The following is a 15,837-nucleotide window of genomic DNA, read 5'->3' on the forward strand; positions in this document are numbered from 1 at the left end:
AAGTTATAATAAATCTTACTTTTAAAAAAAAATGGACTTGCACTTTTATTTGCCCTGAGCTGAAAACCTGCCAAAGTCCCACTTAAATTTTTTTTTCTTTAATGCTTGAAACTTTCCTGACCATTTGATCTTGTGTTGGATTGTGTTTTGTAATAATCTAAGCAAGATTGCTTTATGCTATTTCCCCAATTAAAAACAAGACTGATGACCTTCATGATGTCTCTGTGTTTTGTTTCTGTATCTTTTGCATGAAAAAGCAATATGGAGCCAGCTTAATTGTTGTGTTCTGGGAGCACTGCGTTGTCAGTAAAAATTTAAATAGCATAACATTGAATGCTCTTGTTTATTACTTATTCCCCATAAGTTGTGCTTTTCCATTTGGCAGATAATTTTTTTATTGTTTTTTATTTTAACCAGTGTTGAGGAAGTACCTTTGGATATTTAAACTAATAAACATATATTAAGATATTTTTTTAAAAAACTACAACATCAGAATACATAATTGCTTGTATGGAGCATAAGGAAGAAACTGGTTTTGTAGAAAAATAGCATCTTTTAATCCCTGAGAATCAAAGACTAAGCTAGTTTTTCTTTTTCCTGTCTCACTTCCTCATAGGACTAAGAGCTGGGTAGAATGAAGTCTTGAAAGTACTTAAGTGGCTTCCTTCACTTGAAGAAAGATTAATCGTTGAAATAGAAACCTTGATAGTGTCATCTATTCAAATAAATTTGCATTACTAGAACTTTGAAGGGTTTTTTTTTCAAAGCTTGCTTAATCTTCTTTTAGAAGTTTTAAGCTATCTTTATGCCAAACAGTACCTAAAAGGTCTTCAGTGGACTGAGTAAAAGATGATAGATTATTCTCTTTACTGAATTCTCTTGAAACAAATCATTTTAGATGATCAAAAACAACTTCAGGCATGAATAAGGATGAGGAAGTAGCAACAAATAGCAGAGATTGTATAGGAAAAATTTTAAGTTTTATCTGTGAGTCTTGAGAAAAACAGATTTGAAAATGTGATAGTAATGGGCTAGATTTATCTATACCAAATCTTATTTATATTTTTAACTTCTCCAAAAAATTTCCTCTTTATAATATCTAGGGCTTATTATTAATAGAATGTAGAGGTAGTCACAGATTTGAATTTTTCTTTTAGCATTTCATATGATATCCCCCAAATTGGCTGTACAACTGAATTGAAATTCTTAGTTTTCTCTTGAGTGAAAGTTGGTTAAGCCTTATTTGAAGTACATCCTGAAAGTAGTGTCATTTGTTATGTATTGGATTTTAAGTTGTAATATGCCCGCGTGTCATTCTTGGAAAGGAGAAATTTCATTTGTCTTAAAAAGCAGAAAAGTATCTTGAGAAGATCTCAGTGTTCTTGAGAAAAAGGCATTAACGGTGCTTTGTACAGTTTTTAATAACTAAAGATATTTTTCATGTTTTTCCTTTAAGGTAATTCGAGTTGACACGTAGCAATAAAATAAGTCATCATTGACCTAGGAAATGTGAATACTTGTTTCAGGTATTCCATTTTACTAGGAAAAAAGGAAGGAAAGGTAATAGTGGCAAGAGGCCCGCATGTTCTCTTATAATTTCAAGGAGTAGGTGTGAAAGAATAATTTAGCCTTAAAATGTCTTAAAAACTTAAAATACTGAACTTGGTCCCAGGTTTTGCAAAGATGGAATTATAAGGAGTTTTCTCTAAGATAATTACATTTTTCCATTCACATATCTAAGCTATATTCTATCTACCCGGGAAAAATATTAATGTGATGAAATGGCCAGGAAACCTACTTACATACTTTTTTGGGGGATAAGCAGTTATTAGGTAATAAAAGCAACTAAATTGTTCTTAGGAATTTTTAAATAGGTTTTAATTCATTTGGGATACATTTTTATAGCAAAAGCTTTTTATTAGAAACTGAAAATCTTTAAGTTTGGTGAAAAGTTAATGACTATTACATTAACATTTCAAAGTGTCTCCTTAAGGCATTTGAGCATCTTAAGCAAATGGTGATGATAGTTGGAAATTGGGGATCACATTCTTTGGGACAGCTATACAAATACATGGAGTCTAAATTTAGAAGTACTTGGTGCCTCTCTTCTATGATAGGAATCTTAGGAATTGAATACAAGTTCTGGTTCTTAAAACTTAACAAACTCAGGTGGGATTTGGTTTCAGTTTCTTAGCTGGATGAGTCTTTGTTTTATAAATGGATTCCTAATGACAGGTTATTTCTGTTAAACTTACTTATTGCATTTTATATCTCCTACTTCAAATTTGCTTAAATGTGGCTGAGTAAAGGACATAACTACAGAGTAGATTACCACACCCCCCTAGTTCCCCTCATTTCAGTAAGAACCCAAAGTTGAACTCTTTGACTTCAAAACTTTAAACTGAATTGCCAACAAAATTATATTCAAATGGATTGTATGTTTTGCCTTTGTGAAGAGAGAATGTTGTGCATCATTTGTTGAAGACTGAGTGGTAATTAAGAACATCCATTTTAATAGTGTGATAAAAGAGTAGTTTAGAGACAGATTGTTTTGTTCCTTTACTAGGGGAACACAGACAACTTTGCTTTTTTTGTTTTTGTGTACATGCCTGCTTTTTACAGTTTGTTGTCTCCTGTTGTAACTTGTTGCACTTCTGTCAGAGAACTCTTCCTCCATCTTCCTTTCCTTCCCTCCCCCATCGGCTGCCCATTTCCAATCTCCCAGGGACTGGAAATCAGAATACTGAGCTTGTTAGGATTTGGATGCATTTAAGAGCATTTGAGGGCTCTGAGAGTGGGTTTATGTGTGTGTAAAATGCATGAGCTTTTAGTGCTTTTTTGTAACTTTTATTTATTTGAGCCATCTGTGTTTGTTCTGTATATTTGGTTCGATCCAAATAATGCTGAACAAATTTAAACTGGTGGTAAAGGAAGTATTGGTCTGTATGGATTTGAGCTGCATATTCACATATCTGTCTACATGTTTTCATGTTTATACGTATTATCTGTTACCTTAAGTTGATAAGTACTTGAAGTTAAGCTCATTTGAGCTTCATTTATCCCGCTACCAGTAAGTGGCATTGTCCTGTGTTCAGATGGTACATACAAGTCTCATACCTAGGTTATATAGCTATGAAGACTCATAACCATTTTTCAAATGCTTTATGAGCATAAGTAAGTAATCAAATGGAATATTTTAAGGAAGAATGGTTAAAAAATGCCTTAATTTGCCAAATTTCCATTGTCCCTTCCCGAATTGTCTTCTCTCTCTCTCTCTCTCTCTCTCTCTATTTCTCTCTCTCTTGCCTAGGTCAGACATTTGGTTTTAGTCCAAACCCTCATTTATAAGATATGAAAGATAAGAGTTTCAGGCTTTTTAAAAAAGAGTAAACCAATTTAAAAATTCTCATCATACTCTGGTTTTTCAGACTAGTGTCCGTGTTTAGGTGATCTCAGTTTGCCGTTTGTGAGGTAGTTTCTGGTGAGAAGTTTGGCTTGCAGCACCTCTAAAATGGGTTCTGTAGAAGAGTATATTGGACTGAACTTCTTAAATATAAAATAACATGAATTATACTTTTAGTTTGTTTTAAAAAGACTTAAAATAGTTATAATGGCATTTTGTGAAATAAAATTTGCCTTTTCTCTAATTTAATGGAATTGGATTCCACATGAAAATCAGATTTCTTCTTTGCTCTCACATTAGTGATATCTGCTTTTTTTTATAGAAATTTATACTGTTACTTGAGAAAAATCATTAGGCCTACCTTCAATATTCAGTTTTAATTTTTGATGCCTATTAATTTGAGTTAAAAAGCATGATGTGTTTGAACTATTTTTTTAGCTTACTGTTGTAATATGTATAATTAGTGATCCTGTTTCTGTGCTAAAGCCTTGGTGCATTATTTCTATTAAAACAACTTTGTTTTAATAGAATATATTTTAGTGAACAGCTTATAGATCTAAAGCACTCCACTGGAGTTTTTGGACCAAACTATCAATTAATGTTTATTCATTGTTCTTGGATTAAGTTATTTTGGAATAATTTTTATAAAATCACTCTTTTTCAGAAGAATTAAACTCACCAGTAGTTAGAAACTTGTGGAATTTAGCTTTTATGATTTTATGTACATCTTGAGCTTGCAGTCCCCCTTGCTAAAATGTTGCTGATCTGTAACTGTCACAAAGCTATTACATTATGGTGTTAATATCCAGCACAAAGCAGTTAAATAAAATAAATAGCATGTTGTCTTTATCTCCAAAGGCATTATATTGTACTTCTAGCAAGTGCACCAACAGAAAAACAACGCCTAGAATGGTGAGTATAAGATTAGACTTTACAGAGAAAATAAGCCAAAATCCAATCAGATAGCTGCAGAACGCAGTAGGAGATGGGAGAAAGTTTGTCCTCCCATCCAGTCTGGTTTTATTCATAAATGGAACTTTACCATTTGTAATGGAAGTGTAGGAATTTGGGGATTCATATACAACTTTGTTTTTTGTTTCCCTTACGGATATCCATGTATTGTTAACTGTATATTTAAAGTGCTTTGTTTTAGCCTACTGCTTTTTTTCCTTTAAATCATTGTGGGGATGTCTTTTGTAACCTTCCTAGTTTGAAGTGCTACTTGATTATCCTTCCTCAGTTTTTGCTTCAGCATTTTTGTTTAGAGCCTAAGACTGGTTTTATCTATGGGAATTCAGATGGTTGAACTGCCCTCACACGTGTTTAAGTATGATCTTCATATTACTGCTTTGCATAAACATATTTGACTTTGTGCATTTTATTTTTTGAATTAACCAGAATTTTCATTAATACTAAGTGACATTTGTTCAGGGTGGGCTTGGTGGAGTCAAAAATCCGAATCCTGGTTGGAAGTTTGGAGAAGAATGAATTTATTACACTGGCTCATGTGAATCCCCAGTCATTTCCAGCACCCAAAGAAAATCCTGACAAGTAAGCAATCTTCTAATTTAATCTAGTTTCCTTCTCTCCTTTCTTTTACTCATAGAAGCTTTCTATAGTCAATTTTTTAGTAACTAGAGTCACCATTCTATTGATCACATATGACACAAAACCTATTTAATATTAGTGGGTTAGGTTTTCCTGATGAGAAACATTAAAGAGAAGTATTTCTTGAGAAAAATCAACACTGAAATAGTTTTCTCTGATACTAATCTAAGGATGATTAATTAGAGTTCAAATTCTGCAGATCTGCCTTTTAGCATTTCTTAAAATTTTTTTCTTCTCACCCATACTATACAGTGGTTATTAGAGTAGCTACTATCCAAATATGTCTTGCTTTTCATCTTAATTTTTTTTTTTTTTATTTATTTATGATAGAGAGAAAGAGAGGGAGGCAGAGACATAGGCAGAGGGAGAAGCAGGCTCCACGCACCAGGAGCCCGATGTGGGACTCAATCCCGGGTCTCCAGGATCGCGCCCTGGGCCAAAGGCAGGCGCCAAACCGCTGCGCCACCCAGGGATCCCTCATCTTAATTTTTTTTTTAAAGAGAGAACATGCTTTCAATTGAACTTGCAAAAATCTGATTTGTGATAGATTCTGGAACATTGGGAAGAGATGTTAATAAAAGGCTTACCTTATTCTTTTAAGGGTCTTTTATAGATCGATTTCTGGTTCAGTTGTTACTGAATTATTTACCTGAGATTCTACTTTGCCTATACTTCATTTGCATTTGGATGGCGAGGGGAATTTTAGTAATGAGCTTGTTTAAAAAAAAATGTATCATTAAAGAAAGATTGAAAAATACAAGTAAATTGATCATTTGATATTGTGCTGCATTGGTGTATAGCCATTACTCTGAATTGTTGATAGAGGTTATTTCCTTTTGCAGTCCTGTAAAAGAGTTGTTATTTGAGCTTTTTATAATTTTTTGTTGCTGCAGTCATAATTATTAGAAGACTGATCCATTCAGTTAGATTATTAAATGTTCAAAAGTAGCTGAATCACCCTGGTTTCTGTTATTATGCTTGTAGTCAAATTGCTGCTCATGTCATCTTTTTCCTTTTTCTTTTCTTAAAAAAATATTTATTTATTTTAGAGAGAGAGAGCATGCATGCGTGGGCAGGGGTTGGGTGGAAAAGGAACAGAGAGGGAGAGAGAGAAGCCCAAGCAGACTCCATGCTGAGTGTAGACCCAACATGGAGCTCTCTCACAACCCATGAATATCACACCCTGAGCTGAAACTGTAAGTTGGATGCTCAACTGACTGTGCCACCCAGGCGCCCCTCATGGGACCTTTTTGATTGAGTTTTTAAATTTTAAGGAGTATATATTACATTCTAGTTAAAATTTTTTATCTAGAATAATCTTTTTTTTGTTTCAGATCTTTCTAAAATGTATTACTTCTTTTCCCTTGTTAGTTTGAACATGATTTTTATTGTGCCTTTGGTACTTTGAGATCATTAACAGTGGTTGTCAGTACCTTGTTTATATAGTAATAGGAATATGAAGGACATGTATGGTGGAGGACTTTGAGTTTTGATGGAGTTTAAGTTTAGAACTCTACTTAGTTTGCTTATACACTTGGATTCCAAGTTTTTCCACATACGTCAGGTTGTTAACCACATTGACAACATTTTCATGAAATCTTGATAAACTAGTAACACTTTTCTTACTTTGCAGGGAAGAATTTCGCACGATGTGGGTGATTGGGTTAGTGTTTAAAAAAACAGAAAACTCTGAAAATCTCAGTGTTGATCTCACCTATGATATTCAGTCTTTCACAGATACAGGTATACCTCTTCTTGGATGATCAGATCATGTAACTTGCATATTTGAATTTGTCTTCATGTGTACCATAGTGATATTTGCAATAACTGTTAATTTACTTGGGAGTATTGAATGATGATTATCAAAATAATCTTAATTTGGATTAGTTACTAGTTTTAGTAATGTCTAATACATATGATTTTTTGTTTTATAAATTTAAAGTTAAGTAGGACCATTTTAAATTTGGTCACAATTATTTATGAAATTAGAAACCACCTGAGTATTTGATTGTGTAAAAAAGTGAATTTGTGTCTGACTGCTGACTGCCACAATAATCGTGAACCTTAGATATTTACAAAGCTAGGCTTTTGGTGATGTGAAGAAATTTTATTCTATGTCAAATATAGACTCAAGTATTGATTGATTTATGGGTAGAGAATAGGATGATTAGAGCTACATTTCAGATTGACCTATACCCTGAGGTATAACTGAGATAGAAGTTTAAAGAACAAATGGGTGTAGTTCACAGAAGCTAAGCCTATATTTATAGATGCACAACTTTTCAAGGCAGTGGTGACTATGCATAAATGCATAGACTACGAATATACATCCTCTTTAGGGACTCTTGTTTTCTTTCGAACATCTCTCCTTTTCTCCCCATTAAAAACATTTTTAGTGTGTGTCATTTTCACTTGTCCCCAATAAGTTTCCCCCTAAGAACATTTGGATTTAACATTAACAAATTTTTTTACATTAACAATTTTTTTTACCTCCTGAGAGGAGAGACAGAAAGTGGTACAAGTTGTTAAAAAGTTAGTGTCCTATACTAAGTGTGAAGAAGAAGTAAAAGGAAAAGAGTATGCCTTTGAGAATGTAAATGCTCACGTCCAGTGACTAGAAGGCCTGACTTCTGTAGTTGGTGGGGGAGGTGGTGATGGTGGTGGTGGTGGTGCACCTGTGTGTGGAATCCCTCACAGTGTGACATCTGGGAGCTGCTCCTGTGCAGGTAGCTGTCTGTTGTGAATGACCATCAGCAGCCTTGCAGTTGATGATATAGTAGCAGTTAAAGTTTCAACTAAAACAAGGTAACTGTAAATGAGACACATGGTAGTTGCCTTCTTGGAAAATTCAGGTGAAAAATACTCTTTCTTATAGAAAATCGAGTTGATTTCTTGGTTCCAATAATTGATAAGTAGGATTTTCATTTTTAGGAATATTAAGTGGAATGTGGCACAATTCTTTATCATGAGAAACACCAAAGAATATTTAGTGTCCCAGCAAGTAGTAACCCTTAGTAGCTGTGACAACAGAAACACAGATTTTTTAGGATGTGATTTGGAGGGTGGTAACTCCACTTGCTGAACATCACAAAACTGTTATTTTCCAGAGTAAAAATTTTGATGTCAACTTAAACTGTAAACAAATCATGTAGAGATACTTGAATTAGAAAATTTTTGTGCATCTCATCTCGATTGAGCTGTTTATCAGAGATTGTGCTAATGAACCATCAAGATTTTCAAGGAATTTTTAGTTACTTTGGGAGGGAAATGTTGAGTTGTCCTGTACCTTGAAACATTTTAATGGAATGCTTTGTAGGATTGTCTTTTTTCTTTTCTTCCTTTTTCTTTTCTTTTTTTAAAGATTTAATTTGAGAAGGAGACAGCATGCATATGAGTGGGAGGAGGGGCAGAGGGAGAGGGAGAAATAGACTCTCCCCTGAGCAGAGACCCTGAGATCATGAGTTGAAGGCGGATGCTTAACTGACTGAGCCACCCAGGCACCCCCTTTGTGAGATTTTCTAATAAAACAAATATTTTAATAAGTTCAATACTCAAATTCTTACTTCCGGTCTCTTCCAACTTCTCTTCAAATCTTTTTGATCTCAGGTATTGGCAGCTATATCCCTGTAGTTGTTCAAGCTAGAAATCTTGGAGTCCTCCTTGACTTTTTTTTTTTCATAATTTGATGTTAATGCATTAAAAAATCCTTTTGCCTCTACTTTTAGTGTCTTTTGAGATTCCTGCTACTAATGGCTATTTCTACTGCTATCACAACAGTCCAAGCTCATTTGTCATTGCTCTGTTGTATTCGCATTACTAGTTTCCCTGGCTTGCCCTAGCCCAGCTATTAATGGGATAATAGTTATTCTCAGTCAGCATCCAAAATGATACTAAGCCAAATCATGCCTTCCTTTGTTAAAACTTGTAATGGCTACCAATTTCTTTTGGAAAGAAGTCCAAGTCCTTCCTTACTCTAGTGTGCAAGATTTTACCTGATTTGGCCTTCTTATTATGTCTGGTCTCATTTCCTGTTGTAAGTTTAGAGTCCTTTATCCAATATGTCTTGGAGCCAGAAAGGTAATAAAGCTAGTAAGTAATATTCCTAGTGGGGCTTGCAGCAACATCTGGTAGTCAGTGACAGTAACATTTCTTCGGGGAACTGTTCAGGATTCATATTAAGCAAAGGTAGAAACCAAATAGTGATAAGAGGTTAGATCAAGGCTAGTTGTTGCCAGATGAGTTTTGGTGCCAATTTTAGGGAAAACTTACGTGTTTGGAGCTTTGGCGATTTCAGAATTATTCTTAGGGGGTTATGCACCTTGCCTTTTCCTTTTCTCCAGTGGTCCTTTTGTTGTTCCTCTAACATTCCAAACATCCGCTCAATTGAGGAAATTTTGCCCTTAACCTTGGATCTGCTGAAATACTGTTCCACCATTTATCTCTTTCACTTCCTCACTTTCATTTCAGTCTCCATTTTGATGTCTTCTCAGTTTCCAGGCTAAGCTTGTCTTCCCTACTCTATTTTTTTCCATGGCACTATTATCTGATAGGGGTAATTTTTTACTTTGATTTTTCCTGTTTACTGTTTGTCCTACTAGAATGTAGACTCTGTGAAGTAGTTTTTTAATTTTTTAAAATATACATACTTCAAAGATTTTATTTATTTTAGAGAGTGATCATGAGCAGCGGGGAAGGGCAGAGGGAGAAGGAGATTCCCTGCTGAACAGAGAGCCCAATGGGATGCGGGACTCTGTCATAGGTCCCTGAGGTCATGACGTGAGCAGAAGGCAGAGGCTTAACTGACTGAGCCACCCAGGCTCCCCAGTGTGAAATTCTTTTGGTCTCAATCTCTTCTGTATCCCCTATGGCTAGAACAGCATGATATAGTATAGGTGCTCAATAAATTGTCATATGACTGAGTGAATGGATTTTTCCATTTGGGGATTCTCCGGAACTTACTTGAATGAATTTATTTTTAGCATTTTCTTTTTGTTCCTGTGACCCCTATTTGAGTTATTTCTATAATAGAAGATGTTACTACTTGTCTTAAAGTTTTATCCTGCATATTTTTGAAAAGGTATTTTTAGGTTTAGTCAATAATTGCTGCATTTGTTACCTAATTGGGCTAGAATTTTAAATAATTGTGGTAGCATAAAAGGGTATAAAGAAACCTTTTTTCCCCCAGTCCTGTTGTTTCTTAAAGAGTTACTCTTTGACGTTTTTATTTTTAGAGTAATTACATTGGAAGAGTTAGTATACTTTTGCTTCTATGCAATATATAGACCTTGTGGTAAAAGGTACTTAGAGTTTGCTCAAGCAATGGATTATGTCAGATTAGAGATCAATTTTGGCCTAATAGTTTCATGCACAGGATTGATAGAGAAGGATCCCTACTTACAATGGCTTCTCCTGAGTGAGTTTTACTGCCTTTGTTAAAATGTTTCTATTTCTTGTAACAATTTCCTAATTGTGTAGTTTATAGGCAAGCAATAAACAGCAAGATGTTTGAGGTGGACATGAAAATTGCGGCAATGCATGTAAAAAGAAAGCAACTCCATCAACTACTACCTAATCATGTTCTCCAGAAAAAGAAAAAGGTAAATGTAGAATGTACTTAACAAAAGGATTAGTAACATGTTTTACTGTATTCAGTCTATCAATAATAGCTCCAGCGCTTAGAATCATTTTAAGTTCTGCTTGAAGTACATCATAGCATTTTAAAAATCTGTTCCAGGCAGCAGTTCCACTCTGTGAAACCTTGCTCCCAGTCGTGTTTCCTGCACATACTTGCAGACCTCAGATAGATTAGTGGTGATGCTTCCTATCCTTATTTTATGTAAACTTTGTCTCTTTCAAAGTCTTCTGTTCTTATCCATTTAATACTCACATCAGTATCTAATTTACTTTCCTCTTTATTTTATGTAAACTTTGTCTCTTTCAAAGTCTTCTGTTCTTACCCATTTAATACATCAGTATCTAATTTACTTTCCTTTAAAAAGTAAACCTAGGTTATATGTGGATCAAGTAAATTGTGTGGCTTTTTTAGAAAAATGGCTTTATTTTGTTAAGAATTCTACATGTATATTATTGGAAAATCCAGTTATTGGGTAGAAGATCACAAAGAGGTGACCAGAGTTAATGTTTTATAGTATGTTGTTCCTGGTAATAGTGCTTCCTATTGAATAACTTGCACCTATGTTTTTCTTAGTTGGACTTAGAGAGGATATATTAGAATTTTACTGCAGAGATGAGATGACAATTATATCATACTTGATTTCAAGAATAGGTAGCTTATTTCTATAATGGAATACTTACACACTGCAGTGAAAATGAATGGATTAGAGCTGCACATATTAATATATTCAGTTAAGGTTCTGATGAATATGTACTATTTAATAATTTTATAAGGTTTACAAGCTTAAAAAATGTAAAAGATTATATTATTTAAGAGAATATGAAAGAAAAGTATAGCATATATAATGGTATAAGCATCTAAGTCAAGGGCAAGAGCTGGGTTGATTTGAGTACACCCCTTCCCGGCTGTGAGAGTTGGGCCAGTTATATAACAAACACCATGTTCTTGATTAGCTGCTTCTCAAAAAGGGAGATAACATTTTTTACCTACCTCATTAGGTATTTTATGAGGATGGAATGAGTCAATACCCATACAACATGGTTTCGACTAGTGCTTGGCACATAACGAATGCTCATATTTGTTTCTGTTGTTATCACCATAACTTGGGGGTAGAGGTACTTGCTTTTTTATTTTGCTCTAAAATGTAGTTTTCAAAGGCATTTTCATTTTTAAAGTAACTTAGTGCATTAAAGCTTTTATGTGGCTTGTTTTCTTCTCAACCTAATGTTTTTAGGAGTTAACTAAATAATCTAGAAAGTGGCAAAAATGTACTGTTCTTAAGCCATTTTATTTGTCATAAAATATACATAAAGTTTACAATTGAGGAATTTTATTTTTAAACTAAAGTGTCAAGTCAGACATTTGTCCTCTTATTGTCCCTTGGTGTTACGAGTTTTAGCAGCCATACTTAAGTATGTATTTTCTACATGTAAAAATATATAAATATTTTTGTGTGATTTCAGAAGTGAATGTAAATAGATTGTTATATTCTTTAACACTTAACTAGTATATTTCTATTGTATTAACACAGCTATAACTGAGGTAATTAGATTTTCCAGAACCCTTAATTCTCAGATTACCTTTTTTTTAAATTTATTTTTAAATATTTTATTTGAGAAAATTTTTAAATATTTATTTAAATAAAATATTTAAATATTTTATTTATAATATTTTTAAATATTTTATTTTATTAAATATTTATTTGAAAGGGCAGAGGGAGAAGCAGACTCCCCATTGAGCAGGGAGCTCAATGTGGGACTCGATCGCAGGGCTCCAGGATCATGACCTGAGCAGAAGGCAGACGCTTCAACTAACTGAGCCACCAGGCACCCCTAGATTACCTTTTTAAAATTCCTGTTTGCATCATTGTTCATATTTGGAACAATGAAAGTATAGTTAAAATAAATTTTATTCTATTAAGATATTATCTATCTAAATACAATCTTTTGGAATATAAAAAGAATTCTTAGTGATCAGAAATTTTTTAGTCCAAACATTGTATTTATCGAATAAAGCTTAACTGTATTCTCATCAGCTACTTTTCACATATCAGTGTGTATTTCTACATAGAAATTTCCACATATCATATGTATCTTTAAAAGGTTTTTGATGATTGTGGTGCTGCTCTTTGGGTGCTTATTATGTCTCCAGATTACATTATGTCACAAACACTACGTGGCTGCTTGGTATTTCTTTGTATGGCTACAGTATGATTAGGTCTGTCCTTTATTTGACATCATTTGGATTATTTCTAAGTTGCCACTAGAAAAGCAGCACTTTCTTATTTTCAGAAGTGGTATATAGAAATCTAGATCCATGAATCTTTTCTCTGAGACTCTTATTAATAGCTTTCTTTTGTCAGCTGCTCTTTGCAAGGCACTGTATGAATGTTTTTCTATATTTAATGATACAACAACCCACAGGTATTGTCTTTTATAGAAGAAACAAAGTGGCTAATAAACTTGCCCAGGGCTGTATAGTAGGTGTGATTTGGACCTAGGTCTCAGTATAAAGCATGTGTGTTTATTTCTCTCTGTAGTATGCTCTGTCTTCTTCTTTTATTAGAAAGTTTGGATAGAACATTTATGATGTTTTGGCATTGAAGTCTCTTGTGGTAAACTTGATATAAACACAGGCAAAAAAAAAAAAAAAAAAAAAAAAAAAAACACAGGCAAAGCAGAGCAGCCAGCTAAAACCTTGAGGTTCACAGATCATCCTCAGCTGTGCCCTGTTGTCTCACAGATGTTTGATCACATGATCAGGCAGGTAACTATGTAGGATTGAGGGTAATTTACTTTACAAATCCTTGTCTTGGGGAGAGTGAAATTGGTAGCATTTTTGTGTAGGAAAAAAGCTCATTAGAAAATTCATTTCACAACTGACTTCATAAACAAGTGGCATTACTCTCTCTTCCTCTCCCTTCTGCCAAATCTCATCTTTCCCATTTGATCAGTATTGATTTATGTACAAAAGTAATTTCTGTAGTGTAGATCAAAGGATGTCTTGAATTTGGGGAACTAGAGAGCGTGCACACACACACACACGTGTGGGGTATGGGTTTTTGTCAGTAATGCAGTCATTTCTATTAAAATGTTTCTGTAGGTAAACGGAGCATCAAGGCTAAAAAGGATTCTGGAAAAAAATGAAATCAATTTGATACTTTAGTACGATTGATTGTAGAAATGGAAACTAAGTTCTTTAGAAGTCAACTTTCCCTCACAGAAACATTTGTAACTTAAGCTTTATTTTGGTTTTTCTAGGTTAAGTAACATTTTAAATGCTTTGATTTTTAAGAAGCAGGACTAGCATTAGGATTTACATGGGGATATTAAATTTTACTTTCAGAAAATTATTTCTGCTTTATTTTCGCAGGATAATTTATACTATTAAATGTAACCATGTTAGAATTCTGAGTTGGCAGTCAGAAGAGCAGAAATTCTCGCTTTTGAGAGAGCCGTTAGTTATTTGAGAGAGAATTGATTTACAGATGTTAGAAGTGGTACTACACTATACTTACTTGATAGTTTTTTTTGAAATCACACAATTTTATGTGGATTGTAGAATAATTGAAAATTGATTTAAAAAAATTGGTCATAATCCCAAAAGCCAGAAATACTCATTGCTGGTATAGTGTTTATCATTAAGACTTTTTTCCTAATATATATGTTTCTATATATTTATAGTTCTCTGATTTAAGATCCATGTCTTTTCACATTATAGTGCTTTTTAGTGTGCAGTCCGTTTTATGAAGAGTGTGTATGTCTAATGTAGCATTCCTTTGTCCTTTTTTGTCTCCCTTGGAAGAACTGTAGTGTAGTCAGGCCTCTTAGAAGTCAGGAAGGATGTGTCTACCAAATCTTTGCGTTATAAGTTCACCATGACACTTGTGAGTTTTCATGAACTTACTGATTTTTGCTTTGTAGTAGAAATCATTTATCAAAGTACTATGTTTGTGTTTCAAAGATCCGGGTAAAATAAAGATATATTTGACTAAATATTTTATTAATTGTAGCATTCGACGGAAGGTGTCAGATTGACACCTCTGAATGACAGCAGCCTCGACTTGTCTATGGACAGTGATAACAGCATGTCTGTGCCTTCACCTACTAGTGCTATGAAGACCAGTCCATTGAACAGTTCTGGCAGCTCTCAGGGGTAAGGCAAACAAGGGAACGAATTGGAGTGGCTATTCACTAAACATACCTGCTGAATCCTCTTGTTAAAGTCACCTATTTAGAATATTATTTTTATTCCATCTTCTAATTTTTTTAAATATAGCAATTAAACCTATTTTGGGGGGAAAGTAATTTTTTTTTGTCCTATTGTGTCATACTTGTATTCCCTTTTCGGGACAGGTATATCTTAATTCAGATACGAATAAATGTTAGTACCGTGATCCCTCAAATTTCATAAAAGGTTGGTCTCTGACATGTATCGTTTAACTTAAGCTTTTTTGACTTTACTGTGGTGCAAAAGCACTACATAGTAGAAATCATACTTTGAAGTTTGAATTGTGACCAGGGCTAGCAGTATACTGTACCATAGTGTCTTGTGATGCCTGGCAGTAACAGCGAGCTGCTATTTGCTTTCAGCCCTGTGCTCACAGGGTCAGCAGCCATACTGAAAACCGTTCTGCACCAAATGGCCATTCTATTTTTCACTTTCAGTATAGTGTTAATAAATTACAGGAGATAGACAGCATTTTATTAGAAGATAGGCTTTGTGTTGGGTGATTTTGCCCAATTGTAGGCTAACATAAGTGTCCTGAGCATGTTTAAGGTAGGCTAGGCTAAGCTGTGGTGTTTGGTAGGTGGTTTTATATATTAAATGCATTCTTGACTTTAGATATTTTCATTTATGATGGGTTTAATGGTATGTAATCCCATCTTAGGTCAAGAAGGATCTGTACTGAGGCTTCTACCTGCTTCCAGTGAACTGGTGTGCTAAGGGGAATGGACAAGAGGGACAAAAATCACCTTTCTGTCCTGGAGCTACTTATATCTGTGTAGCAGGGGAACAGATCTTTGGAAATACTAGGGGCCTTCTAAAAAGTGAAGGTCTCTGTGGGCTGGTTTTAGTTACAGGAAGCTGCCTTTTTTTTTTTTTTTTTTTTTTTTAAGAATTAAGTGTCTTTTGGGGCACCTGGATGGCTTAGTCCATTAAGCATCTGCCTTCTGCTCAGATCATGATC

The 15,837-nt window shown here is 34.2% G+C and overlaps 1 protein-coding gene across 12 annotated transcripts in view; it reads left to right on the plus strand.

Moving 5' to 3' along the window:
* PAPOLA (poly(A) polymerase alpha) overlaps positions 1-15,837 on the plus strand; it is a 67,852-nt gene that overhangs the window by 30,044 nt on the left and 21,971 nt on the right. For all 12 annotated transcript variants that reach the window (XR_007412538.1, XR_007412539.1, XR_007412540.1 and 9 more), the window contains 5 exons: positions 4,262-4,315; positions 4,835-4,954; positions 6,645-6,754; positions 10,487-10,608; positions 14,659-14,801. Coding sequence is in view for 9 of the 12 variants with exons in the window: in XM_025442940.3 (XP_025298725.1) it covers positions 4,262-4,315; positions 4,835-4,954; positions 6,645-6,754; positions 10,487-10,608; positions 14,659-14,801 (549 nt within the window). In the remaining 3 variants the exon portion in view is untranslated. The remainder of the gene's footprint in view (positions 1-4,261; positions 4,316-4,834; positions 4,955-6,644; positions 6,755-10,486; positions 10,609-14,658; positions 14,802-15,837) is intronic.

This window comes from Canis lupus, chromosome 8 (assembly GCF_003254725.2).
Source record: "Canis lupus dingo isolate Sandy chromosome 8, ASM325472v2, whole genome shotgun sequence".
NCBI lineage: Eukaryota > Metazoa > Chordata > Mammalia > Carnivora > Canidae > Canis > Canis lupus.